The sequence below is a fragment of the Phyllostomus hastatus genome, unplaced genomic scaffold (assembly GCF_019186645.2).
Source record: "Phyllostomus hastatus isolate PE091 unplaced genomic scaffold, TTU_PhHast_1.1 phas_contig_17, whole genome shotgun sequence".
In the NCBI taxonomy this organism is placed as follows: Eukaryota; Metazoa; Chordata; class Mammalia; order Chiroptera; family Phyllostomidae; genus Phyllostomus; species Phyllostomus hastatus.
Window position 1 is genome coordinate 23,077,489 of NW_025333664.1, and position 25,260 is coordinate 23,102,748.

The window sequence follows — 25,260 nt, forward strand, 5'->3', positions numbered from 1 at the left end:
TTAAAACAGAGGACTAGGTGTGTCTACTCATCTTGTAGATAAGGAAACTGAGACCCAAAATCAATGGATAAACTAGGTTACATGTAAACAAAAGGTGAGACAGGTTTCAAACCACGTCAGGTGGCTTCAAAGATCAGATGTTTCCTTTGGACACTGCCCTGGCCCAGGCTTGTTGGTCAGTCCTACCAGAGACACAGCGAAATGGGGTCATATAACTGACAGATGAGGACACGAAGGCTGAGAGGACAGTGAAGGGACCTGCCCACCTAAGGGCAGCACTCACACTCACATGGTACATGGCAGTATCAAGTGCATTCACCAGAGGCCCCACTGGATTCTCTCAGTGGCCCCAGTGATGACCAAGGTCACACATTAGTCAGCCCTGTGGCAAACCCAAGTCCCCCTACTCACTACTTCACTGCTTCACAGCCTCCTGGAGTCCCAGCTGCTGAGTCTGGCTTCCCTGCTGGGGACCGGCTTCCTGGGCCAGGTTCGAAACAATAGCTAAACCCCCTAGAGCACCCCTCACACACACGAAGCTGCCTCTCACCTCTGAGCCTTTGCCTGTTTTCTGCTAGGAAGACTGTGTCCCTTTCTTCCTGCTGAATTCACATTTGAATTCAGAGCCCAGCTCAGACATGACTCTTCCAGAGCAGGCTCGGGAGCTCAGACCCACCCTCTGCCCTATCACCTAACCTCTCTGTGCCTTGGTTTTGTCATTCATAATAATGGGCCCTCACAGTACAGGTTCACTGTGAAGGTTACATGTATGATACATGCCATGTACTGTGCTCAAGGCCCACTGTTTTTAATAAATATTTACAAAATCTATATGATCACAAATGGATAAAAAATACCTTTTCTGTGTTTCCCCCCAGGAGGGGCAGGTGAGAATCTGCGGGTGATTCAACATGACAAGTCAGTGGCAGTGGCAGCTGGAGAGACGGCCACTCTGAACTGCACTGTGACCTCCATTTCCCCTGTGGGGCCTGTCATGTGGTTCAGGGGGACAGGATCAGGCCGGGAGTTAATCTACAGTCAGAAAGGAGGCCACTCCCCCCGAGTAACAAATGGTACAGATGCCACGAGGAAAAACAACATGGACTTTTCCATCCGCATCAGCAACATCACCCCAGCAGACACCGGCACCTACTACTGCGTGAAGTTCCGCAGAGGAAGCCCTGACACGGAGCTCAAGTCTGGAGCAGGCACTCGGCTCACCGTGAGTGGTGAGTACAGTGTGGGACCCTCTGTCCCTGGTGTGTGACAACATTGATAACAACAACGTTCATTCTTTGAGCAACACCTAGGAATCAGGCATGGTGTTGAGTGCTCATAGTCAGGGTCTGATTCCTGGTCTGATGTCACCCCTCCTGCAGGTCAGGGAACTTGAGGCTGGGAGAGGTCATGGTATCTTAGGAGGTCCATGATCTGTAAAGGGTGGGAAAAAGTCTGGAGACCCTCATCTGCCAGATTCCCCAGCCCTTACTTTGTCTAATCCCGTCCAGCCTCTTAGTTCCAGGGATGAGGGAACTGAAGGTCTGAAGGACTTGCCCGTCATGAGGTCAGGCCTCACCCCTGCCTCCAGAGAGTGCTCCCCTCAGTGTGGCCGAGCCCCCCTCACTGACACCCGCTGGGAGCTGGGCTCCTCCCTGGGTGCTGTGGGAGCTGCAGGGCACTGAGCAGGCAGAGCTCTTCTCCCACGAAGCTTCCTTCTCCTCCCTGCAGTTGGGAGAGATCCGATGCAGGGCAGGGAGGGGGGACGTGTTTCTTTATTTCCCCCTCAGAAGCATCACAGGAGAAGACATCCCTAAGGGGCACAGCATCCCTGTTTGCTCTGCCAGCCCTGCTGGGAGGAGGTGCCAGAGGTTGGGCACTCACTGTGGGTCTGTCTGATAAACCCCCTTTATTTCAGGGACCCAGTCACACTGTCACTTAGGGTCTGAGCAGAGTTGGGTCATCTCAGACTGTCCCTCACCCTGGGAAGAGGTTACCCATGTGGGTGGTTTTGGGGTCATCCCAGGGAGGCAGCAAAAATGCTTATTTAGGGTTTTCAGCCCAGGATCCTGAATCCTGGAATGTCAGCCCACAACCACCTTTGGACCATCCAGCCCAACGCCCCCTCCTCCATATACAAATGGGAACTTGAGGCCAACAGGTGGCAGGGGCCTTGCCCACCGTCTCACGGCCAGTGACTGAGGGGATCGTCCCAGAGCCCTAGCTCTGGTTCCCAGGCCAGCTACTTCTTGCTCCGGCCTTTGGACACTCTTTCCATCAGAGAGCCTGGTGCATGTACGCACGCGATAAAAGCTCATTAAAACAAACCATGAAACCTGGAGCTAGTATTTCTCTTTTCCATTGGTTTCCCAAAGGTTCACATGCCCCTCCCATTCAGACCCTGAAGCCCAAGGTGCTTCAGAAATCCCCCCCCCAGCCTTCAGCCCCATCCACATCCACAAGCATCCACATCGGCACCTACAGCTGCCCCTTCTTCAGCTGCTTCCTAACCCTCCAGCGTTTGGGGACAACATTGTTCATTGACAGTTCATTGATGAATATAAGTTTTTTCCAAACTCTGGCTATTAAAACAGTGATGCAGGGGATAACCTTGTCCATGTGTCACTTGTCAAGAGGGAGATGCCCACTGGAAGTGGCATTGCTACATCAGAGGGTGTGTGCATTTTAACTTGTGTGAATATTGCCAAATTTCCTCCTAGACGTGGTAGCAATGGAGTCTCTCTACAACCCCGGGACGTAGGCAGGGAAGGTGGCTTTGCCTGAATTTTCAGATATTACAAAAGTTCCCTGATGGTACGTCTGGGAACCAGACCCTTGTCTGGGCCATCACAGGTACTAAGTGGCTCCATCTCAGGTCTGCCACCCCCTGGTAAATGCTCCTTCCTCTTCCCCAAGCTGCCTGCCCAGAGGACACCCTGGGTGAGGAAGCAGGGATATGGGAGGGGACAGGAGCCATGTCTTCATCACAGCATTTACCTTAGAACCAGTGCAGTGAGGGAGGGGCCTCTGTTGCCCCTTTGACAGGTGAGAACACTGAGGCTCAGAAAGGGGACCTGACCTGAGCAGGATGAGGAGACAGGATTTGAACCCCTATCACTCTGACTCACAGCCCCTGCTCTCTGCAACACCCCATGGTATTTGTCAACATGTGCAGAAAGCTCCAGCCTCTCCTTTAAAATCTTGTGTTGTTCTGTTCTTCAGCAATAGGCATTGAAAAGGAAGTCCCGTGTGGGGACTCGGAAATAGTTTCACAACCCAGAGGAGAAAGATGTTCAAGTGTCCTATGATGTGCTGACCCTGAGCCTGACATGGCTCAGCACACAAAAGGGTTCAGGAGGATTTCCCCTCTGTTGTGCTGTTTGTCTTCACTGAGCACCCACAGGAGCAGTCTGGGGACAGTGGCCTGGCTAGAGGATCACTAGGGGTCACTGTACCCCCAGCAATACCACACATAACAATCCAGGACCTACAGACTGAGGATGAGGAGGGGGAAACATTTCCTAGAGTGTACTGGGCCCCAGGAGAGCAAGAGTTCATATTCTAGACCCAGTTGTCTGGAGCCCACGTCTTCCATTTATTGGTACAGGGTCCCCAGGCCTGGGTATCAGAGGTGACTCCTCCCTGCAATTGCTTAAAGTCAAGAATCTCAGAGAGAACAGGAGAGGGGGTCAGTGTCAGGCTCCTGCAGGTGGGACACCTGCCCTGTAGATGGACATGAAGCTTGGGGTCACAGGAAGTTTTGGGGACACACTGGCAGGCGACAAGACAGTCCCTCACCTATTTCCTCATCAGTACAATGGTGATAACCTTGGACTTGAAGAGAGTGGAAAGATTTGAGCACAAGGTGCCACCTGCAGAAGTGAGTAGTCCCACCAGCCTCTGCAGGATGCTGTGAACATACAGTGAGCCTTGTGGTCCTGGGCAGGTCTCAGTGTCCCTGGGGTCCTCAGTGTCCCCATCTGTGCAGGGGTGATAGTCCCAGCTCCCACTCAGGGGTCTGTGAGGATAGGAGGGGATGTCTAGAAAGCCTCTGATGGGCAGATCAGTGTCACTGAGCGTCAGTTCCCAGTGGGTGAGCGCATGCGCTGAGCCCCCTGCCTGGTCCCAGATCCCAGCTCTGCCAATTCCCGGCCTATGACCTCTGACTCATCGATCCCCACACTGTGCCTGGTGTCCTCATTTGTCAGGGTCAGCACCAACCTCACAGAGCAGCTCTGAGGACTGAGTGAGTGAACGCATGCACAGTGATCAGAGCGGTGCCTGGCACATAGTAGATGTTCAGTGAATGTGGGCTATGACAGGCTGAGGCCACAGGACCTCGGATGGGTCACTTTCCTTTCCAGGCTTCGATATAATGAGGCTGGTCGTGGGGTTCCATGCCTTTCAACCTTGGCTGCTCACTGGAATCACCTGTCTCTATCCTAGGACTCAATTTATTTGCTCAAGTGTGGGCCTGGCAGCTGAATTTTTTTAACTACCCAGAGGCTGCTAGTGCAGAGCCAGGGCAGAGAGCCCTGAGCTAGATGTTCTCTGGGGTCACAGAGGAAACCTCATATTCTTTCCCCTGACAAATGTGGCTCCCCCTGCTGCTGGGGCTGTGAGGCATCACTTTTGGGTGATGTGGGTGCTTCAGAATCTCATGTGCCAGGGACAGGTCATCAGAGGCCCAAGAAAATGAGCCTGAGTGGAGGGGCAGGGACACCCTCCTCAGAGCAGGCCAGGGCTGAGAGTGGCACCCTGCTGTCTCCAGGCCTGAGGATGCACAGCCAGGACACCCTGTGAGATCCCAGCTCCATGGCTGGGAACACCTTCCATCTTTAAGCACCTGTGTGTCTGAGCAGGCTCTGAAACCCCACAAATACACACTGCCCAGCCCCAGAGCCCTTCCTGCCCAACACACCAGCATGTCACGGCCAAAATCTGCTCTCCTTTTTCAAAATGCTCCCAGCTTCTGCAAAGAGCTGATCTGCAGGGAAACGCCTCAGATCTCCTGTGTGTTTTCAAAGTCAGTTCATCGAACTTGTTTACTGAAGGGATCATTTTTTAAAGGGAGAGAACCATAATTTGGTGTTTCTCTGCTTTCTTCATCTGGGTTTTGCACTGCCACTGTGGGGAGCATGATTTGAGACTTTTCTTGGTGTTTCCACTATGCTTTTTCCCCCTCCTTCTTACTGCCTAAAAACAGGTGGTTTCAGAACTAGAAAGATAAGGCCTTGTGCTAACAGTCATAGGTGTTATTTAGTAAGCAGCTACTATATGCCAGGCTCTGTGTTTTCCATTTGTCCTCACTCTTCTTACCAGGGTGGTGTTTTGATCCACTTCAGACACTGGGGCTCAAGGACAGAGAACAGAGATGCTATAATTAACCCGAGTGCAGAGAGATGAGCCCTGCCCTTTGCTCCCGTGTGCCCTTGGCCAGCTGGGTTCCCCTCTCAGCCTCCTCCCATGAGTGAGTCCACCAGGGCCAGCCTGCAGGGCAGCAGGAGGGTGAGCAGCTGAGGGAGCAGAGGCATCAGCCCATCATCAGGAGCTCAAGAGGCTCCCAATCCATGGTAACTGATCCCAGCATCCATCCCCCCAGTGACATCCAGGCTGCTAGTGTTTGTATGACTTGACTTCTTCAAGTGACACCCCCTTATCTATGTCCTTGAAATGTTTGATGAGGTTTGGGATGCAAGGTAGATATTTAAAGATGCAAACACTTGTTAATATTTGCTGTCTGCCCACAGTTAGAGGTAGTGCTGGGTGATACTGACAATTTCAAGACACCCTGCAGAACCTTTCTCCAGGAAGACACTGCTCTCACTTTGGATTCTGGGGTGTGTGGATGCTTTTAGGACACAGGTGGAGTCCTGCCTGCTCTGTGGGCCTGTGTCTGTGTCTCTTCTAATTTACTAACGACTAAGAAAATGAGTCAGAGTAGAGCAGGTTGTGGGGCTGGGTCAAAAAGGTGAAAGTATTAAGAAAAAAAAAGCAAAGACCTCACAGACACGGACAACAGTGTGGTGATAAGCAGAGGGGAAGGGGGAGGGGGAGGTAGGGAGGACAGTGGCGATGGAAGGAGTCTTTACCTGAGACGGTGAGCACACAGTACAACATACAGATGATGAGTTACAGACTTGTACACCTGACACCTACATCATTTTACTAACCAATGCCACCACAATAAATGAAATAAATACATAAATAAAATTAATCACATTTGGCTTTCTGAGCACTCAGTGAACTTTATTTTCAACCCAAAACTGAGTAGACCCCAAGTTCAGAAGAACATCCCATCGCCCCCTCCCTTTGAAGTTCAGGGACTGGCATGGATTCGCCCCCATGGGAATACGTGCGGACAGGAGGAAACCCAGGGAGTGGACTCATAAACACCTGGAGGCAGAGTTCTGGATGTAAACCAAGTCCAGATTCAAAATAGATTTGTGTCTGTTTATTTTTACGAAGCATCTTCTGTTTCACTCAAAGCAAAACAGCTCCCATTGCCTGATTGTACCCTCCTTGCAGCCCAGGAAGGAGAAGTCCCTGCTGTCCCCTCTCACAGACGGGACTGGGATGTGCCCTGGCTGCACCTCTCCTTGGCTGCCAGCCTGTTCCACTCCATGGGGCCCCGTCCCCACTGCTTCCCCCGCATTCACTCTGTGAACACTGTCTATGAGGTCGGGGAGGTGTCAGAGGAGGCCAGACAGGGGAGTTGATACGAAGAGGGAGAACGCTCAGTGCTGTTGTTCCCAAGCCCAGACTGGAGGGAGGTCACCTGGGGGGGAAGGAAGGTGCACTTTGAACTCAGGCCTAGAGCTGCTTGTGGGCCCTGCCCCTCACTCAGGGTTCACCTCTGGGGACCTGAGTGTCCTTCTGTATAAGATGGGGATGATGACATGACCTCCTAGCATTGTTAGAGGATGAAAAATAATAATATGAGAAGGTTCTTGACAATGTCACATGCTTGTCATTGGTGGTGATGATCACAATCGTGTTCATTGTTCATTGTGCTCCTTTTAAAGCCCAGCCCTCTCCCCCCCATGGTGTCAGCCCCCCACGGGCAGGGCCACACCTGGGCAGACAGTGAGCTTCACCTGCAAGTCCCACGGCTTCTCCCCCAGGAACATCGTCCTGAAATGGTTCAAAGACGGGAATGAGCTCCCAGCCTCCCAGCCCACTGTGGACCCAGAGGGAGACAGCCCTTCCTACAGCATCTCCAGCACAGCCAGGGTGCGGCTGGCCCAGGGGGATGTCCGCTCCCAGGTCATCTGCCAGGTGGAACATGCCACCCTGAAGGGGGGCCCTCTTCGTGGGACTGCCAACCTGTCTGAGACCATCCGAGGTAGATGTCCCCTCTCACCCAGCCCCAGCCCACACCTGGCTCCTATCCCTCCAAGCCTGCTGCCTCTCCCCTGCCATTTGCTCCAGAGTGTGATTTCCCTGGAGTCTAATTCCCTGACAGTACTTCCCATCACCAAGCCCTGGAAGTGCCTGTCACTCACCACTGTTTAATAGCAGTGACCAGGGGAACACCTACCACTCTACTTGGTAGTTTCATCTGCTTTACCAAGAGCAACTCCAATAACTGAGCACCTACTATAAACCAAGATACTGTGTGTTTGATGGTTTTCATTTATTTTACTACAGTTATTATCTTCCAACTGCATGCCAGAGCTGTGCTTAGTGATTTCCTCCTATCACCCTAATAGCAGCTCCCAGTTCTTGAGCACCTACTGTGTGCAGGGCACTGAGCTTAGTGATTTCATTTCACATGCAAAGTGAGCCCTGAGAGTTCTGAGCACCTGCTGCACACCTAGCACTGTCCTGAATTACCCCCTTGCAGTGGTGGGGGAGCTGTGTTATGGGACCCTCCTCTGTGACCTGTGTGTCCACGAGGTCAGAGCCTCTGCCCTGTGCTGTTTCAGTTCCGCCCACCTTGGAGGTTTCCCACCACACCGTGCCAGAGAACCAGACTAACGTCACCTGCCAGGTGAAGAACTTCTACCCCCAGCACCTACAGCTGACCTGGTTGAAGAACGGAAACATGTCCCAAGCAGAAACGCCCTCAACCCACACAGAGAACAAGGATGGGACCTTCACCTTGAGGAGCTGGATCCTGGTGAACTCATCTGCCCGCGGGGAGGACATGGTGCTCACCTGTCTGGTGCAGCACGATAGGCAGCCGGCCATCAGCGAGAACCTCACCCTGGCGGCTCACCAGAAGGGCCCAATTCCAGATGGATCCCCTGGTGAGGTCTCTACCCCAACTGACCAGCTCTATTTAAATTTTATCATTTTTTAATAAAATTCTGAGTTTGGAGGCTTATCTTTTTTTAAAGATTTTATTTATTTATTTTTTAGAGAAGGAAGGGAGGGAGAAAGAGAGATAGAAACATCAATGTGCAGTTGCTGGGGGCAGTGGCCTGCAATCCAGGCATGTGCCCTGACGGGGGATCGAACCTGCGATGCTTTGGTTCGCAGCCCGTGCTCAATCCACTGAGCTACACCAGCCAGGGCTAAGTTTTATCATTTTTTAATGTTACAAGTATTTATTCATGCTTACTATAGAACAATCTAGAAGTCTGTAGATAGAAAGTAGAATTTTGAAGTGAGCTCCCCTCCCCCAAACCCCAAACCCCGTAGTTAGCACTGGTAGGAGTTTGTTACATGTCTTCATAGATCTTTTGACATCAATACACGTTAAAGAAAGAGGGAGGGACAGAGGAGACCATGGTTCCCTGACCTCTTGCTATTCTCACCCAGCAGTCACTGCCCTCACTGCCCACGTTGGCCCTTCCCCCTTCCTCGATCTCTCTCACCTCTGCCTGGGCTCCCTGGTTGCCCCACAGGGAGTGGGTGGGCCTTCAGGCTGTGTGTGGTTTTCCCAAGTATAATCCCTGCTGCAATCAGTGTCCTTGTACGTATTCTGTCACGTGTGCAGCCATCTCTGCAGGACGGTTTTCCAAAGCGTGTTTCTAGGACAAAGTGCATGCTGGTGTAGATGATGGTGATGCGCCTCTCTCGTGGGGGAGTGCAGGGTGTCAGGGTGTCACTTTCTCAGCCCCTCCCAGTGTGTTGTTGTGTGTCTCCCTTTCTTCAAATGGAAGCACCTGGTTGGTATTTTGGTTCCACCACCTGTCGTTAGCATGGCTATGCCTTCTCCATAGCAGACCCTTTCAGTGGATTTTGGATTAGGACAAAGGCCATTTCTTCCCTCCATGCGTCCTTCAAGGGAACAGGGAGCTCTAAAGAAATCCTGTCATGCTGTCAAGTGTCCCCTTTGATGTCACTGAGGCCTGGTTTTCATAGGGTGAGCACTGCACTAGGACACGGGATGTGCGGATAAACCTCTGGCTCTGTCACGGACCTGCTGGTGACCGTGGACAAGTCAGCGCCTCTCTCGGGGCCCCTCTGCTTACACATGGCCGTGCTGAAGGAGAGGAGCTTTGTGACCCTACCTTTGAGTCCCAGCTGCTGGGAACCATGGCAACGTGGCTTTAGGCCCTGGCCCACGGCCTGGCACACAGTAGGCATTCAGGAAAGGCCTGGCACACAGTAGGCATTCAGGAAATGGTACTTTTAGAAAGGATGAGAGAGTTGGCTGTTTGGTCAGTGACTGAGTTATCCCCAGAGCTATCCGATGTAGTGGAGAGTATTCCTGGCCTCAGGGACCCAGGAGAAAGCCCGTGTGTGGAGGTCTAAGTGACTTGCTCGAGGCCACGCAACAGGGGCACTGATCTGAGCCCACGTGTCTGCAGCTCAGCCCTGCCCCCTGGGGTCAGAGCCCCTACGCCCAGGTCCTGGGCACAAATCAGTGGACAGACCCTGAAAGGTCTCCAGAGCCCACTAGTCACCTGCATGTCTGCCCCTCCTCACTGTCCCCCTTGTGACTCTGGGTTCCGGATGGACCCGTGTCACCATGTGGCCACCCTGGTCCAATCAGACAAGGAAGAGCGTGTCTCTGTCCCTCGGGAGTGATGTCCATGCCCACGTCCTGCAGCCCAGTTTCCACTCTGGCCTCAGCGCCAAACAGTTTCCCTCCCGGCACTTCGGCATGGTTTGTGCGCTGCCATGGTTCACCCTCGTGGGGATGTGGGTGCAGAACCGTGAATGTGCCCACGTGGCTCAGAGCATCCGAGAGGACCCAGCCAGGTGTTCTAGGTTAGTGATGCCCGTCTAGCATCAACAGAGGCGGTGGATTGTGATTTTCTTTGTTTCTAACCTGTGTGCATGAAGCCTCTATTCTGTCTTCTCCGTAGACAGCAGTACAAACCTGAATAATATCTTCATCGCGGTGGGCGTGGTGTGTGCCTTGCTGGTGGCCCTGCTGATCGCCGCCCTCTACCTCCTGCGAACCCGACAGAAGAAAGGTGAGTGGATTCCCTGCTTCCTCCCCAAAAGTTTGCCCCGTGGTGGCCCTTCCAGGGCAGAGGCCACAGGAGTGCTCTGGGCTCCGTATAGCTCAGGCCAGGAGGCTGTCTGGTCACTCGCAATCATGAGAAAGGAGCCCAGAGGCAGCAGTGCCCTGGCGGGTGGGACAGCTTCACCAGGCTGCAACCTGGGTGGGTCCCTCTGGGGTCTTCCTCTCATGGGTGCAAGATGACCACCTCTGCCCCAAGCCTCCCCTTTTCAGGGACCACTGTCGAGATGGGAAACAGGGAGCTGCCAGGGCAGCAAGAAGGTCCCAAGGAGGAAATAATATTCCCAGGAACCGCTGCAAACTTTTGCTGTCCACTTACCTGCCCAGGCTACTAGCCTCTAGGCAGGAGGCCAGAAGGGGGTAGGGGTACTACCACCCCCTCCCTGCACGGCTGTTGGGAGGACGCGGCAGGTGACTACATGGAAAAGGTTAGGACAGTACCTGGCCCACAGCAAGTGCTTGGCACATGTTAGCTCCAGTCATCAGCATTGTATGTGAGGCCAGAAACATGAGCCGCCTCCCTGGAAAACTCCCCTCACACTGGCAGGAGGTTGCAAGTTCAGATCCAGGATATCGCGCCTTGTGTGTGCATGTGCAGTGTGTGGTTGTGTAGTTCCCGCTGTGGCGAAACCTCTGACTTCAGAGCTGGACAAACCAGCATTGTTATAGGTTCTGAACCATCGGTTTGGTCCCCACAAGCCTCAGTTCCCTCACCTGTAAAACGGGCGCAGCAGTGCCTGTGTTGAAGGATAGTTACGAAACCAGGGAAGCTCATGGGAAGAAACAGCTCTGACGCATTCTTGGGCCTCAGAAAATGCAAGTTTTCTTTCCTACTTTCGAAGGAAACAATTTTAAGCCAGTGTGTCTGAAACTTATTTGACTACAAGTGATAGAAATACATTTCATGTGTCAACCCGACACATACACACCCCAAGAGATAAAATTAGCTTCTGGTATTTTCTTTTTTGTCATCTTCTATAACCGAGTTCTCTTACAAATGCTGGCAGTGAACTACCACGTGCCACAGCCTGCTGAGTGCAAGGTGCTGTCCTCAGCTGCCTCTCCATGCCTGACCCCCACTCTGGGCTTGAGGGGGCATGCTGTACCTCAGCCGCCCATCTCCTCTGCACACCCCTCCTCCTCTGCCCCCAGGGTGCCCCTCCCTCCTGGGCTGGCTGGAAGGAAGTAGCTATGAGTGCTGGCCGGGCCTCCAGCTCTTCCCTTGTGTCTCTAGAATCTGGAAGAACTCCTGTCATGATCTACCCACTGGTTTCCCTAAAGTTCCTGGAGAGCGCCACACAGAAGGGACCCCTTGCTCACCAAGGGCGACAAGCCAGCCCATTGGATGGAGCATTCACAGTGGCTATTAGTGAAATCCTGCCCCTCGTCCACGGCCTCATCCCTGGGCACCATGTCACTCTCAGCATATGTGAGCTCATTATTGGGGGCTTAGGCATCTAAGCGGCCGGGTGTTCCAGGGGAGGAGTGGGGTTTGGAGAGCTGCAGACCTGGGTGCGGACCACCCAGCCCCTAAGCAGTGGGTTTGTACGTGTGCAGAGCGCAGCTCTCAAACACAGGCTCCGGGGACAGTGACAGCCAGCACTCACTCAGCCCTTCTGACATGTCAGGCACCGTTCTCACCGCAGACTTCTGTATTATTAACCCTGTTTTACAGGTGAGCAAACTGAGGCATAGGAAAGTTGAAAAATTCACTCAGGGCCTCATACCTGGTACATGGTGGGTGCAGATTCAAAACCTTGGCAGTGGGTCTCCAGGTACCACTCTGCACATCACTTCCGCTCTCCTGAGAGGCCCCCTTCTCTCTCCTTGGTCCCTGGAAGGGCCCACCCATCCTCTACCTCAATGCACTGAAACATCTTCATTTCAGTTCTACCGGTTACCAGCTGTGTGACCGTAAGGAGTCACCCAATGTCTTTGGTGTGAAATGGGGGTGATCAGTCATTGAACTGCCTGACACATCTCGTGGCCCAGCACTGGCCACCCTCAGCCTCCATTCAGACGTTAGATGCTGAGCTACGACCTTCCCAACTGGTACCCGCTCACCCAGAAATCCAAACACCTGCCCAGGCACCACGCATTAGCCTAGCAGCGAGAAGTTCTGCACCGTGGCAGCCTCTGGCCTGCTCACACAAGGTGCAGAGCACATCTGAGCGTGTGTGTTGCTTTTTAATTACAATTTTGCAGTGAAATTCGAGTCAAGCGGTGGCACAACCCCAGCAGCTTCTCTGTGGGATGCCCCATATCACAGGTTTAAAAATCTCTGCACCAGATGGATCCCTTCTTTCCTCCCAACATCCTTTTGGGAAAGTGGTGACATGAAAATAAATGAGTGTCCAGCCCAATCCTTTGAGTGAGAGAGCTGAAATCTCAGAGGGGGATATCCCAGCTCAGAGGGGGGAAATGACCCACCTAGGGTCACATAGCGAGCTAGGCGATGGCAGAAGTGGGGGGACTCACGCCTGCTCCCCCAGCTCACAGCCCCACTAGAGTCTGTCCTCCAGCAGGGAAAGGCAGTGACTGGGACCTGGGCTGACTTAGGGCCTTGGGGGAGGAGTGTGGGGAAACCCGGACCAGAGCTAGCGCAGGGTGCCCCTCCCAGGCTGAAGGCTGCCTGGGGAGCTGACCTTTGGCAACTCCCAGAGGTGAGAAAGCAGGAAGGACCAGCTCCTGGTCTTCCTCAGTGGAAGACAATGGAGCACCCCACTGGGGTGAGCATGGGGTGTCCTATGGTTGGGAGGGTAGGGTTTCAACAATTTCTCCCACTGTCACTGGAGGCAGACCTTTGCCTCCCACTGCCAAAGTTACATAAGAAAAGTAAGTGTCCAGGTTAAGTAACCGGCTTTTGTTTCTTTTCTCTTTCAGCCAAGGGCTCCACTTCTTCTACAAGGTGAGTACCTCCCAGGCTGGGGTGCTTTTGCAATTGTTATTTAGCTGTTTGGCAGCCCCAGAGCTGAAAAGTGTAATCCATAGTGAGTGTGACCCCCACACCTGGGCCAGTCAACCTTTCTGTGTCTTTCCTTTGTGAGCGAGCACCTGGTGCCAGGCCTGTTTTTAATTACTGTCTCAAATGAGGGGATTTGAGGGGATTTCCGTGCCCAGAGGCACCGAGTTCTTGCCTGCTGGCCACAGACAGCGAGACTCTTGCGAAATCCTGTCTGGAAGGTGGCAGAAGCCTCCTGCACACACCACCCCCAGATCCGAGTTGTACACTTTGCCCTTTCCTTCATTCATTAAATATTTGTTGAGCGCCTTGGCACGGGTGGCCCTGGGAGCGCCGGGTGGGGCGGACAGAGAGCATCTGTGCCCTCCCGAAGCCCATGCCCTGGTCAGAGGCTAAGGCGATGACATTATGTCACAGATGGTGCCTTGGTTTGTTGCTTCATATTTTCAGTGATTTTTACTGAGTCCCTCCTGTGTGCCAGCCCTGTTCTGGGTGCTGGGGATGCAGCAGTGACAAAAAGCAGCCCGGACCTCAATGGGGCTCAGACACGAGTGGGAGATGCAGCAGTAAGGGGAGAGGTAAAAGGATACCTCACGTCGTGTCAGGTGGTGACGGACCAGACAGAGCAAGGGGTGGAGATTTATGGCAGGGCCTCCGAAGTGCGAAGTGCGAGCAGGCTGCGGAGCCAGGCAGCTGTGAAGCAGAGGTGTGTGCCGGTGGGAGAGCAGGTGTGGCCAAGGCCCCGGGTGAGGCCGGCCAGGAGGCCTGTGTGTCTGGGGCAGAAGGACTGAGAGGAAGGGCGGGAGGTACGGGTCCACGGGATCTTCGCTGAAGCCCATGCAGCAGGATATGCTTCTCATCCAGACTTTTCGGCTTTACATAGATGCACCTGCTTGGAAATAAGTAAACATCTGTACTAAGAGCAGTTCATAAAAATCATGAATAGCTTCGTGTTGGTTTAGGTCAGGTTTTGCCACCCAGTAGATTTTGTAGGTTTTTGACCTTTTGCAGCTTTGTGGATCTCTGAATTACGGAGCAGGACCTGAGGGTCTGGAGTGGAGATAGCGGTCCAGGGCCTGTGGCCGCCAGGACCTTGGGCTTTACTGGGGGGGGGGATGAGGAGCCATGGGAGGGAGATAATCTGACTTTTGTTTTAGAAGAGTCACCGAGTGTCCTGTGGGGACCCGGCCACAGGGGGTGAGGGTGGAGGCAGAGGGGCCAGGGAGGCACCTTCGGCAGTGGTCCGAGCAGGGGATGGTGGCCTCGACCCAGGTGGTGGGATGGGCCGAGAAATGGTCAGATTCCGGATATATTTTGGAGGTGTAGCTAAGAGGACGGGCTAATGGATTGGATGCAGAGTCAAGGACAATTCCGAGTTGGGGGCGGCAGTGCTGTGTGTGCACACCAAGTACGCTCTTTTGCAAGGGCGAGACTTGACTTCCATCCTTTACCTAAACACCTTTGCTGGCTCTCATGGCCCTTGAGATAGTCCAGATGCCCTACTGAGGCCCTCAAGCCCCTCGTGGTCCGGCCCCTGCTGACACAGACAGTGTCACTCCCGGCCACTCCCCAACTTTTGCATCCTGTGGCCCAGCCACCCTGCGCTCCCTGTCCCTTCCTCCCTCGTGCCTCACTCTCCTCCGAGCCCCATGCTGGCCTCTCTCCGAGACGGCTCCCCCACTCCTGCTCACTCACCACCCAGGGCCTCCACAACTGCAGGGGCCAGCAGTCTCAGTGGGCTCTGTGAACAGCGCCCCCTGGAGTTGTGCGACACAGAAGCTAGTGTGGGCACCTGTCCTTTCACCTGGTTACTTCCTGCTCTCCGCAAGGGCGTTATCTCCTCCAGGATCAGGAGTCTCTCATGTGAACTCTCCTGGTGCCCCTGCTTCACATCCTGGTATGTTCTCTGCACTTGTCCCCAGATGGCAGCCCACCCCTCCTGAGGGCAGGATCATGCCCCTCACGTTCGCTGCTAAGAACTGCTGAACATGGCACTGGGTGTGGAATGCAGTAGGTGCCCCGTGGAGGTTTGTTGAATGAACGAGTGAATGAATGAGCGAACGAAGGCCATCCATCCCAAACCACCACGGCAATATCCATCTCCTCCTCCTCTGAATCCCTGAAACTTCCCCTCGGTGGCTTCACGGCCCCAGATGTGGAAGTATCTCTCTTTTTGTTTTGTTTTTATTATTGTCATTAGTTTTGATTTGCCTTATCTCCCCAATTAGACAATAAGTTCTGGAAGAAAAGGGCAGTGTCAATAATAATGATGATAACAGCATCAGCAGCTAACATGTATTGAGTGCTCACTGGTCCCGGGAACCCATCCACGCCTTTGCCTGTATAAGCCCGAAGGTGATTTTAATTATCGCAAAAACCCTATGATTTACTATTATCCTAATTTAATTGAGTAGTGGTTCTCAGGCTTGAGTGTGCAGCAGAATCCTCCGGAGGGCTCGTTAAAACAGATATCTGGGCCCCACCCCCGGAGTTTCTGATGCAGAATTTGTATCTCTAACAAGTTCTCAGGTGGTGCGCATGCCCCTGTTCCCAAGCCAGGCTTGGAGAACCCCTTTCTAGAAGGTTTTTATTGCTCCCATGTGTGGTGGAGGAAACTGAGGCTCAGAGGAGTCCTGTGACAGACATTCCCCAGGTCCCACAGCCCGGTTTCTCTGACACTGACACTGACGCTCTTTATCTGCGCCCTGCCTCGTGCTGCCTATTTCTCCATCCCCAGAGAAGCTAGCCGTTTTCCGCCTGTTTTGTATTTTTCCAGTGTGAGCCGACACAGGGAGCCGGCCGATCCCTTGCTCCCTTTCATCTCTCTAAACCAAAGTGATAGCTCGCAAGTGGTAATGGTGGTTTCCCATGTAGCAGCCGCTTCCGCTGGGCTGGCTGGGATCAGACGCTTTTCAGAGGAGGTTGGCATGGGTAGCGCCGAGCACCACGGGGAGGGTGCCAAGGGGGATGCCGTCGCTTTGAGCTCAAAGGGCCCTGCAGGCTGCAGAGCCGGTGCAGGCACTGGCTGTGTGCAACTCCCTAGGTTAGGCACGCGCAGGCAGAACACAGCCTGCAACCTCCCCCAGCTCAGACGGCGGCAGAACGTGCCTGCTCCCTCAATTGGGCACTGGGGTGCATTCGGTCCGCCGTTTGCTCGCTTGTCAGACATTCTCTACGTTCATCCTCGGAATATTTAGGGCTTTCCTGCTACTTTCATTTATTCATTTGACTGAGCCCAGCTCAGTGCCAGGCCTTGAGCTGGGGGATTGCAAAAGGGAGCAAAAAACACTAGCCCCGATCTCGTGGCACTTCTGGCCGGGTGGGAGAGATGGTCATTCATTCATCCCTCAAATATTTACAGCTTGATTATGTGCCAGCCCATTACAGGGTGTCAGGCCTCCAGTGAAATAGATGGGCCTAGCCCTTGCCTGCATGGAGACCACAGTCCATTGGGAGGCAGGTGACCAAACCAGCCAGGAGGTTAATACACAGCGTGATGCAGGTGTCGAGGAAATCAGATAAAGCTGGGCAGGAGGTGGGGCATGGTGGGTGATCAGGGAAGGCTTCCCAAGGAGGTGACGTTTAGAAGATAGCTGAAGGACGGGAAGGCACGAGCCATGGGGATATCTGGGGCAACAGTGACCAGTGGACCGGGCAGAGGGAACACCCGGTGGCAAGGCCCCGAGGAAGAAGCAGGTGGGGATGTTCGTGAACGTGGAGGAGGCCAGGGCAGCTGGAGTGCAGTGAGCCAGGGGGAGAGAGATGGGAGACTCGGGGCAGGTCACGCGGCCCTCACCCCTCAGGATACGTAGACGACTTCACTGTGTGGGGAGAAGGGGCTGAGTGTTGTGAGAGGCAAAATGATATGACATCATTCATGCATTTGACACGTGGAGAAGGGTGTGCAGAGGGGCAGGGAGAGAAGCAGGAACAAAGGGAGCTGGGATGGTGGAGGTGGTGGGGCGGTTGGGTCTGACGTGCATCTGGGGCAGAGTCAGCAAGCCTCGTGCTGGATTAGACGTGGGTTGTAGAGGAGGAGAGAGGAGACTCGGGCAGCTCCCCCTTCTCTAGCCCGAGCACAGGGATGAGTAATCGAGACAGGAGAGACCAGAGAAGAGACGGGCATGAAACAAGGGATCATTTCTTCCCATCCGAAACATCGCTCTGAAAGACAGGAACCCAGTGTTCCGAGGAAGGAGCTGGGGTTCAGTGAAGGCTTCCTGGAGAAAGGCCTGTTTGAAAGAGGATCTGAGCGAAGAGGAGTGAACTGGATGAAGAGGCACGTGTGCAAAGGCCCTGGGGCGGTCTGGCTGACACTCCCCGCAAGGCGCTCTAGAGCACTCGTTGAGCACTGATGTGGGAAGGAAGTGTGCCGGGCAGACAGACAGGCCCATGAACCAGATGGGAAAACACATACGGAGCTTTGAAACAGTCACAGAGGCTCAGCCCAGCGAGCTGAGAGGCCTCAGCTCGGCCCATCACTGTCTGAGAGGCCTCCCCAAGGACGAGACGCGACGCCTAGTTGAGTCTTGAATGGCACACAGGTTAACCAAGAGAAAAAATGGTCACTCAGGCTGTTGTTGATACATAGTGTGTCGCATCAAGTAGTTCTCTCAAAATATTCAGTGGGTGGAGTTCTGGCCAGTGTGGCTCAGTTGGTTGGAGCATCATCCCGTCACCAAAAGTCACAGGTTTGATTCCCGGTCAGGTTGCACAACTAGGTTGTGGGTTCACCCCCAGTTGAGGCGTGTGCAAGAAGCAACTGATTGATGTTTCTCTGCCTTTCTTTCTCCCTCCCTCCCCTCTAAGCATGTCCTCAGGTGAGGATTGAAAAAGAAAGAAAGAAAAAGAAATATTTGATGAGTGGATAAGTAGGGAAATGAGGACAGGGCAGCAAATGGTCTGGGGTGCAGGCAGTCAGTAGGGGCCAGCACATGGGGCTTATGAGAAGGATGCTGAGTTAGACTTGAACCTGAAGCACTGGGAGCCCCAGAAGGATTGGAAGCAGGTGGGGTGTGGATAGACCTGCGTGGTCCTCCTTCCAGACAGTGTCCCTGCTCCTGGAGGGTCGTTCCTGCGGCCATGCCGGGCCCATCGGGCCCCAGAACTGCCTTCTGAGCCAGCACTCATGCCAGATCCATTCCCAGCCCTGCCACCAAGCCCACTGCTCACTTCTGACATTACCCAGCCAGCGTCCCCGGAGTTGCAGCGTGAGAATTCGTACAAACTCCTGCAGAACCCGAGGCTCTGCTTCGCTCACCACCTTGATTACGACCCTGCAGTGAGCCCGGCCATGGCCTCCAATTACAGAATCAAGTGCATGAATGGCTGCTTTGATTAACCAGGACACTTGCTCCTTCCCTCTTCTTTTTTTAATGAAAACACCTGGATGTGTACACTGCGGAACAGTCGGAGAGCATGGGAAACTAAAAGGAAGGAAAAACACCACCCAAAGATCACTGCCGCTAGCACTTTACTGTTTCCTTTCAGCGCTGTCCACACATTTTTCATAATCGAGATCACTCCCCTGAGAATTTTGTTTTTTCACTTATCTTTTAATGTAATCATTTGTCATAAAAAAAAAAAGGAACCTCTTCATAAGCCTTTTAAATCTTTATCTACGAGTCTATCCCAATTTCCTTAACGGCTCCCAACTGGCAGAGCTGTAAGACAGAGACCCCCCACCCCCCCACCCCACGCCACCCTGCAACAGCACCTCTGTGCATAAAGCTTTTTCCCTGTTTTGAATCCCCCCCCCCACCCCCCCCCCAAATGCAATTATGAGTCACAAGATGAGGACACCTTCCAGCCCTTCCAGCTCTGGACTCGGCAGACGGAGCTGCTTCCCCAAGGGCCGTGCCGCTCGCCCCCCCCGCATCAGCAATGTATGAAAGTGTCAGTTTCACCGTATCTTCCCTGGCACTGAGTCTTGGAATTTTTAAAGATCCTTGCCGATATGATAGAGTGGCTAATAAATTTGGGAGTGCGTTGCTTAAAATCCCCTTTTTGTGTGACAGTCCCATTTGTCTGGACATTTGCTGAGCGGTGGTTATTTCTGTGGTGAAACGCTCATCCTTGTCCTCCGCCCAGATAGGAAGTGGAGCCTCTGTGTTATTCTTATCAATTTACACGAGCACTCGAGATCGGCAGGATATTTTTATCTGTGTGTCTCTTTCCTTTTTAGGCTGCACGAGCCCGAGAAGAACGCCAGAGAAACAACCCAGGTACAGTCCTCGGCGAGGTGCCCTTCCTGGGAAACTTGAGGGTGTGATTTTCTTACACCAGCTGGAGTTGCAGATTCTGCTCTAAATTAAGACTCCTTTCCCGGGGCGGGAGGGTGCGGAGGGCGGAGGATCTTTACAGCCCTCATTTTCCCCTTGTTCTCTGCACCTTCTCTCCCTCTGCTCCAGCCCAGGAGGTCTGTATCCACCTCCTTGACTCGTTGCTGCCCATTGCACAACTCCAGGGGGCGCCCTTCACGGCGTGTTCTATGTAAATGGAGTCAGGCTGCAGCCTTCCTTCCTGTGGATGACGCCCTCCTGCCTGCGTGCGAGTGGCCAGGCCAGGCCCTCCACCAGCATCGCCCTGCCCAGCTCACCCCTCACCCCTCCCGGGGCCCCTCCCACAGAGGGATACCCGGCACTGCCAGTGCCTCTCTCTGATGGAGAGACCGCGTGTCTGTAATCACCTCCTGCAAGGACCCACTCCCTCCAGCTGGCAACATCTCCACGCCACTGCTGAGGAGATTTCACAGGCCGCGGGGCTGGCCGGTTTCCGAGCCCGGCCTCACTCCACACTGGCTGACGCCGTCAGGCCTCAGAGGCAGGGGGCTCCCCTGCGTCTTGTAACAAGACAGGCACTGCCCCGGACCTGGAACAAATGGACGCCAGCTGTCCTTGACATTTCCCTGGCTGTTGTCGTCGTTTCACAGATAATCTGTTGCAGGGAATCGGGGCTGGTGAAAGCCATGATGTTGTAGGCCCAAATGCCGTGCCCTGCTCTCCTGACGCAGCACGGCCCCCCAGCGGCCCTGGGTGTGAGCTCAGGGGGTAATTAGAACAACAAGGCAGTTTCCAGTCATGGGAGAAGGTCATGGGAGAAGGGGACCTTCTCCCCAGCCATTTTACCTCTGGAACCTTCTGGGGTAAGAATGGCGGTAAAAAGGACCCATCACTGAACCCTGTATGAAATTCAGCCAGCGAAGACTTGCTGAGCACCTACTATGTGCCAGGCCCTGGGCAGGGAGCTGGGCAGTCACAACCCAGCTTGTGTGGCGCTTGCAGCCTCGTGTCGGGGCTCCTGGAGCAGGTGCCAGCCCTCGCCGGGAAGGCGTTTGATGCCGGCAGTGCAGGTTTCCTAGAGAGAAGTGTGAGCCTGCGGGGCGGGGGGCAGAGGGGCTGTGTGGGCAGACCACAGCTTTAGCAGTCAGCAAACTTTGGTTCTTCTCCAGCTGGGTGACTTTGACCAGATTATTCAACCTCCCTGGGTCTCAGCCGTGTCACCTGTAAAATGGGGTACACCATCCTTCCTGAGCAGGGTGGTGATAGGGCCTAAGTAAGGTGCCCCAGGCGGCAGCACGGTGCCTGCAGCTTTGGGGACCAGAGAGCTATGGCTGTCCCTGTGCACCAACCAGGAGTTACCCATCAGCAGCTCCTCTCCACCCCTGCAGCATAGGTGCCAGGCACAGAAGAAGCCATTTATCACTCCTGATGGGGAATTTTAAGGCGCTGTTGCGGGTGACAAGATTAGCTCACGGGAGATGAGTGTTGGGGTTTGCTGGTGGCTGACGACCGCACTACTGACAGCTCACGTGGGCCAGGCTCCATCCCAAGAGCTTTTCCTGAGGATCTTGCCTGAGCCTCACGGCGACCCTGGCAGTAGATATGATGATTATTCCCACTTTACAGATGGGGAAACTGAGGCCCAGGCAGGTGCAGTGAATTGCCCAAAGCCTCTCAGCTAGAGAGAGCAGAACCAGGGTCTAAACTCCAGGCTCCTGCCTGCAGCACCTTTCCCACCGTCCCCACTGGTCTCCTCTCGCACACCCTCATTCTCTGTCCCCCAGTTCCCAGCCTCACCCCAAGTGAGGCTGAAGTTGTTGCCATCCATTCATTCATTCGTTCGTTCATTCAACACCGATCTGGCTGCTTCTGTGTCAGCCTTGGTCTCTGCATCATAACAAATGTCTAGTGAGTGCTTGTTGAATAAACGGCTAAATGAATGCATGTCCCATCCACTGGGGGGCCAGCATTTGCCCAGACCTCCGGGCAGACACAGTCCTATGTGGTGGGTCCTGTGATGGAGAAGTGTGGGCTGAGGGAGCACAGAGCAGGACCCTGGACCCAGCTGATGGAGGGTCTCGGGATGAAGCAACGCTTGTTCCCAAACATCCAGGGTGGGTGGATTCATTCCCAGGGGGAGGAGGGGGCAGGCGCCACACTGAAGCAGGAGTATTGACAAGGCAGGACAGAACCGTGGGAAGAGGTAACACTGAGTCAGCACTGGGAGGTGACCACAGCGGCCTTCAAGAAGAGCCTCAGGCTGGGGGAGGAGGCCGGTGGGTTGGAAGGGTAAGGCTGGAGCCGGGTGTGAATTATGGCTGAGTCAGGTGGAGGCCAAGAGGAAACGAGCTCCCAGACTTGGTACTGATGAGGGGTGGGAGGCTGCGGCTCTGGAATGACCTTCTCTCCATCCCATTCAGATCCAGGACAACAATGACATCACATACGCAGACCTGAACCTGCCCAAGAGAAAGAAGTCGGCCCCCCGAGCTGCCGAGTCCAACAACCACACAGAGTACGCCAGCATCCAGGCCGTCCGGCAGCCCACGCCCGAGGACACCCTCACCTACGCCGACCTGGACATGGTCCACCTCAACCGGGTCCCCAAGCAGTCCGCCCCCAAGCCCGAGCCGTCCCACTCAGAGTATGCCAGCGTCCAGGTCAAGAGGAAGTGAACAGGGCCTCTGTCGTCTCTGGCTTGGTGCCCAGGAGCCTGCCTGTCCCAGGGGGGCAGCCAGCCCAGTCCCCAGAGGGCTGCAGTGGCGCAGATCTTGGGACCCAAGGATGAAGCTGGTTCTTGTCTCCCCAACCCGCTTGGCTCTCCAGGGTGGCCACAGCCCCCCACATTGCCACACGTAGGGGCTGATGCTGCCAGACTGGCCAGGGAACCCGCCTGGGAACCAGCCAGAGCGGCCAGGGGTCCAAGCACTCTCACGCTCCTCTCCATCAACCATTGGTCTTGGTCCTGGTCTTAGTGATTCTTGACAGCCTCCTTGACGCTCTGCAGCCTGATCTTCCAAGGTGAGGAGGAGAAAACGCCACCTGCTCCTCCTGCCGCCACCGCCACCGCCACCACCATCCAACTGGGACTTTGGGAAGAGTTCTGTTGCAATTAAACCGTCCCATTCATGGAGAAGCTAGGGGAAAAAACCCTCTGGGACCACATCCTGAGACTCAGTGAGGTTGCTGCCAGCCGTCCTGGCCTCCCATGTCCCTGGACTGACAAGTCACAAGCCCTGGGGAGGAGAGGACCCTCCAAGGAGTCCTCCACCGCCGCCAAGGACTGAGCAACAAGACCCTCCTCCTCCTGCCCTCCGAGGCTCCTGGAGGACCCGGCACCCTGACGGTGACACTCCACCTGGACCTGCCTCTCCTTTCTAGACCTGAGCTTGCTTCCTCCAGCTAGCACTAACTCAGCAACATCTCGCTGTGGACGCCTGTAAATTATTGATACCTGTGAAACGTGCAATCTTGAAACTGAGGTGTTAGAAAATTTGATCCGTGGTGTTTTGTTTTGTTTTTCTCTTAAAACAACGGCAGCATTATCTTGGCTCCTTGTCATGTATTGAGTGCACGGTTGGGTCTCGTGCCGTCCAAGGTGTACCGCCGGTTTCCTGGAGGGAGTTTCCTGCAGCAGAAAGTGTCTTTCCTCCGTGTCCCAGAGCCCTGAGGATGGGGACAAGGCTCCGGTTTGGCTGCTCCGTGGAGATGCCTAGTCTTCTTTCCAGGACTAAATTGGCCACGTTGTCAGCTGAGCCATGTGGCTGGTACTCCGGCCTTCCTGCCCCGAGCGTGGTAAGTCTGAACCTGCCAGTGCTGCTCCAGGCTGCCGCCTTCACCTTGCGGTCTTGTCGAGACCTGATGCCTCAGTCTGCTCGCCTGAAAAGAGGGGAGAGGAGAGGTGCCTCCCTCCCCTCCCCACCATTCCTCATAAGCACTTTAGGGCCATGCAGGGTAGGAAGCTGTGCCTGGCTTTTTTCCTCACTCCGTTAGCGACCTTCCCCCATTCCTACTCTCCAAGCTCAGAAGGGATCTTCCATTTCTGCTCTTAAACCCTCTTGGGACCCAACTGGAATAAATCCAAGACAGACAGGCAGTCTGGGCAGCTGTGAAGCCAGGACTAGCCCACCTTTCTGTCCCTCTGTCTCAGGAGGTTGGGCAGAGGCCGTGACCCATTGTCCTCTGACCCCTACCTTCCATGTCAGTGTAGGAGCCCGGCTGGGCCCCGGGCAAGCCAGTGTGGCACGCCGTGTATTCGGTCTTCACGCGTAACCGCTCTTAGAGCCGAGACACTAATCGTGGCTGCCCGTCCCCACCCAGGTTCAGACGCTCGGTGCCCAAGGGGTCACTGGCTCAGGCCACCAGGGCAGGCGAGAAACTGAGCCGTCCGGCCTGGCAGCGTGTCCTACAGGTGGAACTCGGGGTGCCCAGCGCAGACCCGGCTCTCCGGAAGACCGCGATTCCATGTTTCACATGACGGCTTCCAGGAAGGCGCCGAGCCAGAGGGCCAGGTGGGCAGCTTTGGCCCGGCGAGCTCGAGTTTCTCCGCGGCATCTGGGAGCAGCGTCCCAGCCACCTGGCTCAGGCGGTTTCCAGATTCCAGAAGGTTGGCTTGTAAACCTTTGCCTCCCTCTCTTCTGCCCAGAGAGCACGCGTGCGCACACACACACACACACACACACACACTCACACAGAATCTTGAAAGAATGTTTTCTTGGTGCCATTTTAATTTAATTTAATTTCCAATTTTGGAAGGGGAGTCAGGGGATGAGGCCAAGGAAGCCGCGTGGCTTGAGCTCCAGACTGGCAGCCGGGAGATTCTCGTACCCTGTGTAGCGAACCCCAGGAAAAGGAAGAGGTCGGAACAACAGTGCGGAAGGAACGTGGTTTCTAGAGTTTATTTTAAGACTGCTGGGAAGGAAACAGGCCCCATTTTGTATATAGTTGCAACTTAAACTTTTTGGCTTGCAAAATATTTTTGTAATAAAGATTTCTGGGTAACAACGACCCCTTTGGGTGTGGAGTGTCCTTGTCTCTCTGAGTGCGTCCCCCTGTCCCCGGGAGAGAGGGTCACATGTGGCCCTAGGGTTTGGCTGTGATCGTGGCATTTGATCCTCATTCTACGGTTTTAAATAGACACACAGACGGCGTTTCCCTGGCCCAGAGGGGGTCAGTGTGAGGTTGTGCCCCAGACACCTGCCTAAGCAGAATTCCAGCAGACAGCTGAGTTCGGACCGGCTCTGCTGCTCATAGCTGCAGGAATCCAAACCCCTCAGCTCTCTGAGATGACTCAGGCCCGTCCATCCTCAGCACCGAGAGGACAGTAATACCCCCAGCTGGGGTTTTTGTGGGGGCTCAAGGGGTCACGGGCCCCATGCTTAGGACATTCAGATCTTCACTAAGCATTGGGTCTCCCCCACCCACCAAACATTGCACATCGGGGTCTGGTCTCCCCTCACCACCCGTGGGATCTCGGGCAAGCAGAACCTCACTTTGCTTCTCTGCCAACTGCAGAAACCTAATGCTAGTCCTACGATATCCTTGCCAGATGGTTCAAGCCAAGCGCTAGTACAGAGTAAGTGCTCGCTAAGTGTTAG

The 25,260-nt window shown here is 54.4% G+C and overlaps 1 protein-coding gene across 1 annotated transcript in view; it reads left to right on the forward strand.

Annotated features, from left to right (window-relative positions):
- The window catches only part of SIRPA (signal regulatory protein alpha), a 43,690-nt gene extending 19,020 nt beyond the window's left edge, over positions 1 to 24,670 (forward strand). Inside the window, exons 3-9 of the mRNA XM_045832807.1 lie at positions 879 to 1,233; positions 7,023 to 7,342; positions 7,926 to 8,249; positions 10,260 to 10,370; positions 13,304 to 13,328; positions 19,567 to 19,606; positions 22,084 to 24,670. Coding sequence (XP_045688763.1) covers positions 879 to 1,233; positions 7,023 to 7,342; positions 7,926 to 8,249; positions 10,260 to 10,370; positions 13,304 to 13,328; positions 19,567 to 19,606; positions 22,084 to 22,338 — 1,430 coding nt within the window. The 3' untranslated portion in view covers positions 22,339 to 24,670. The remainder of the gene's footprint in view (positions 1 to 878; positions 1,234 to 7,022; positions 7,343 to 7,925; positions 8,250 to 10,259; positions 10,371 to 13,303; positions 13,329 to 19,566; positions 19,607 to 22,083) is intronic.
- The last annotated feature ends 590 nt before the right edge of the window (positions 24,671 to 25,260 follow it).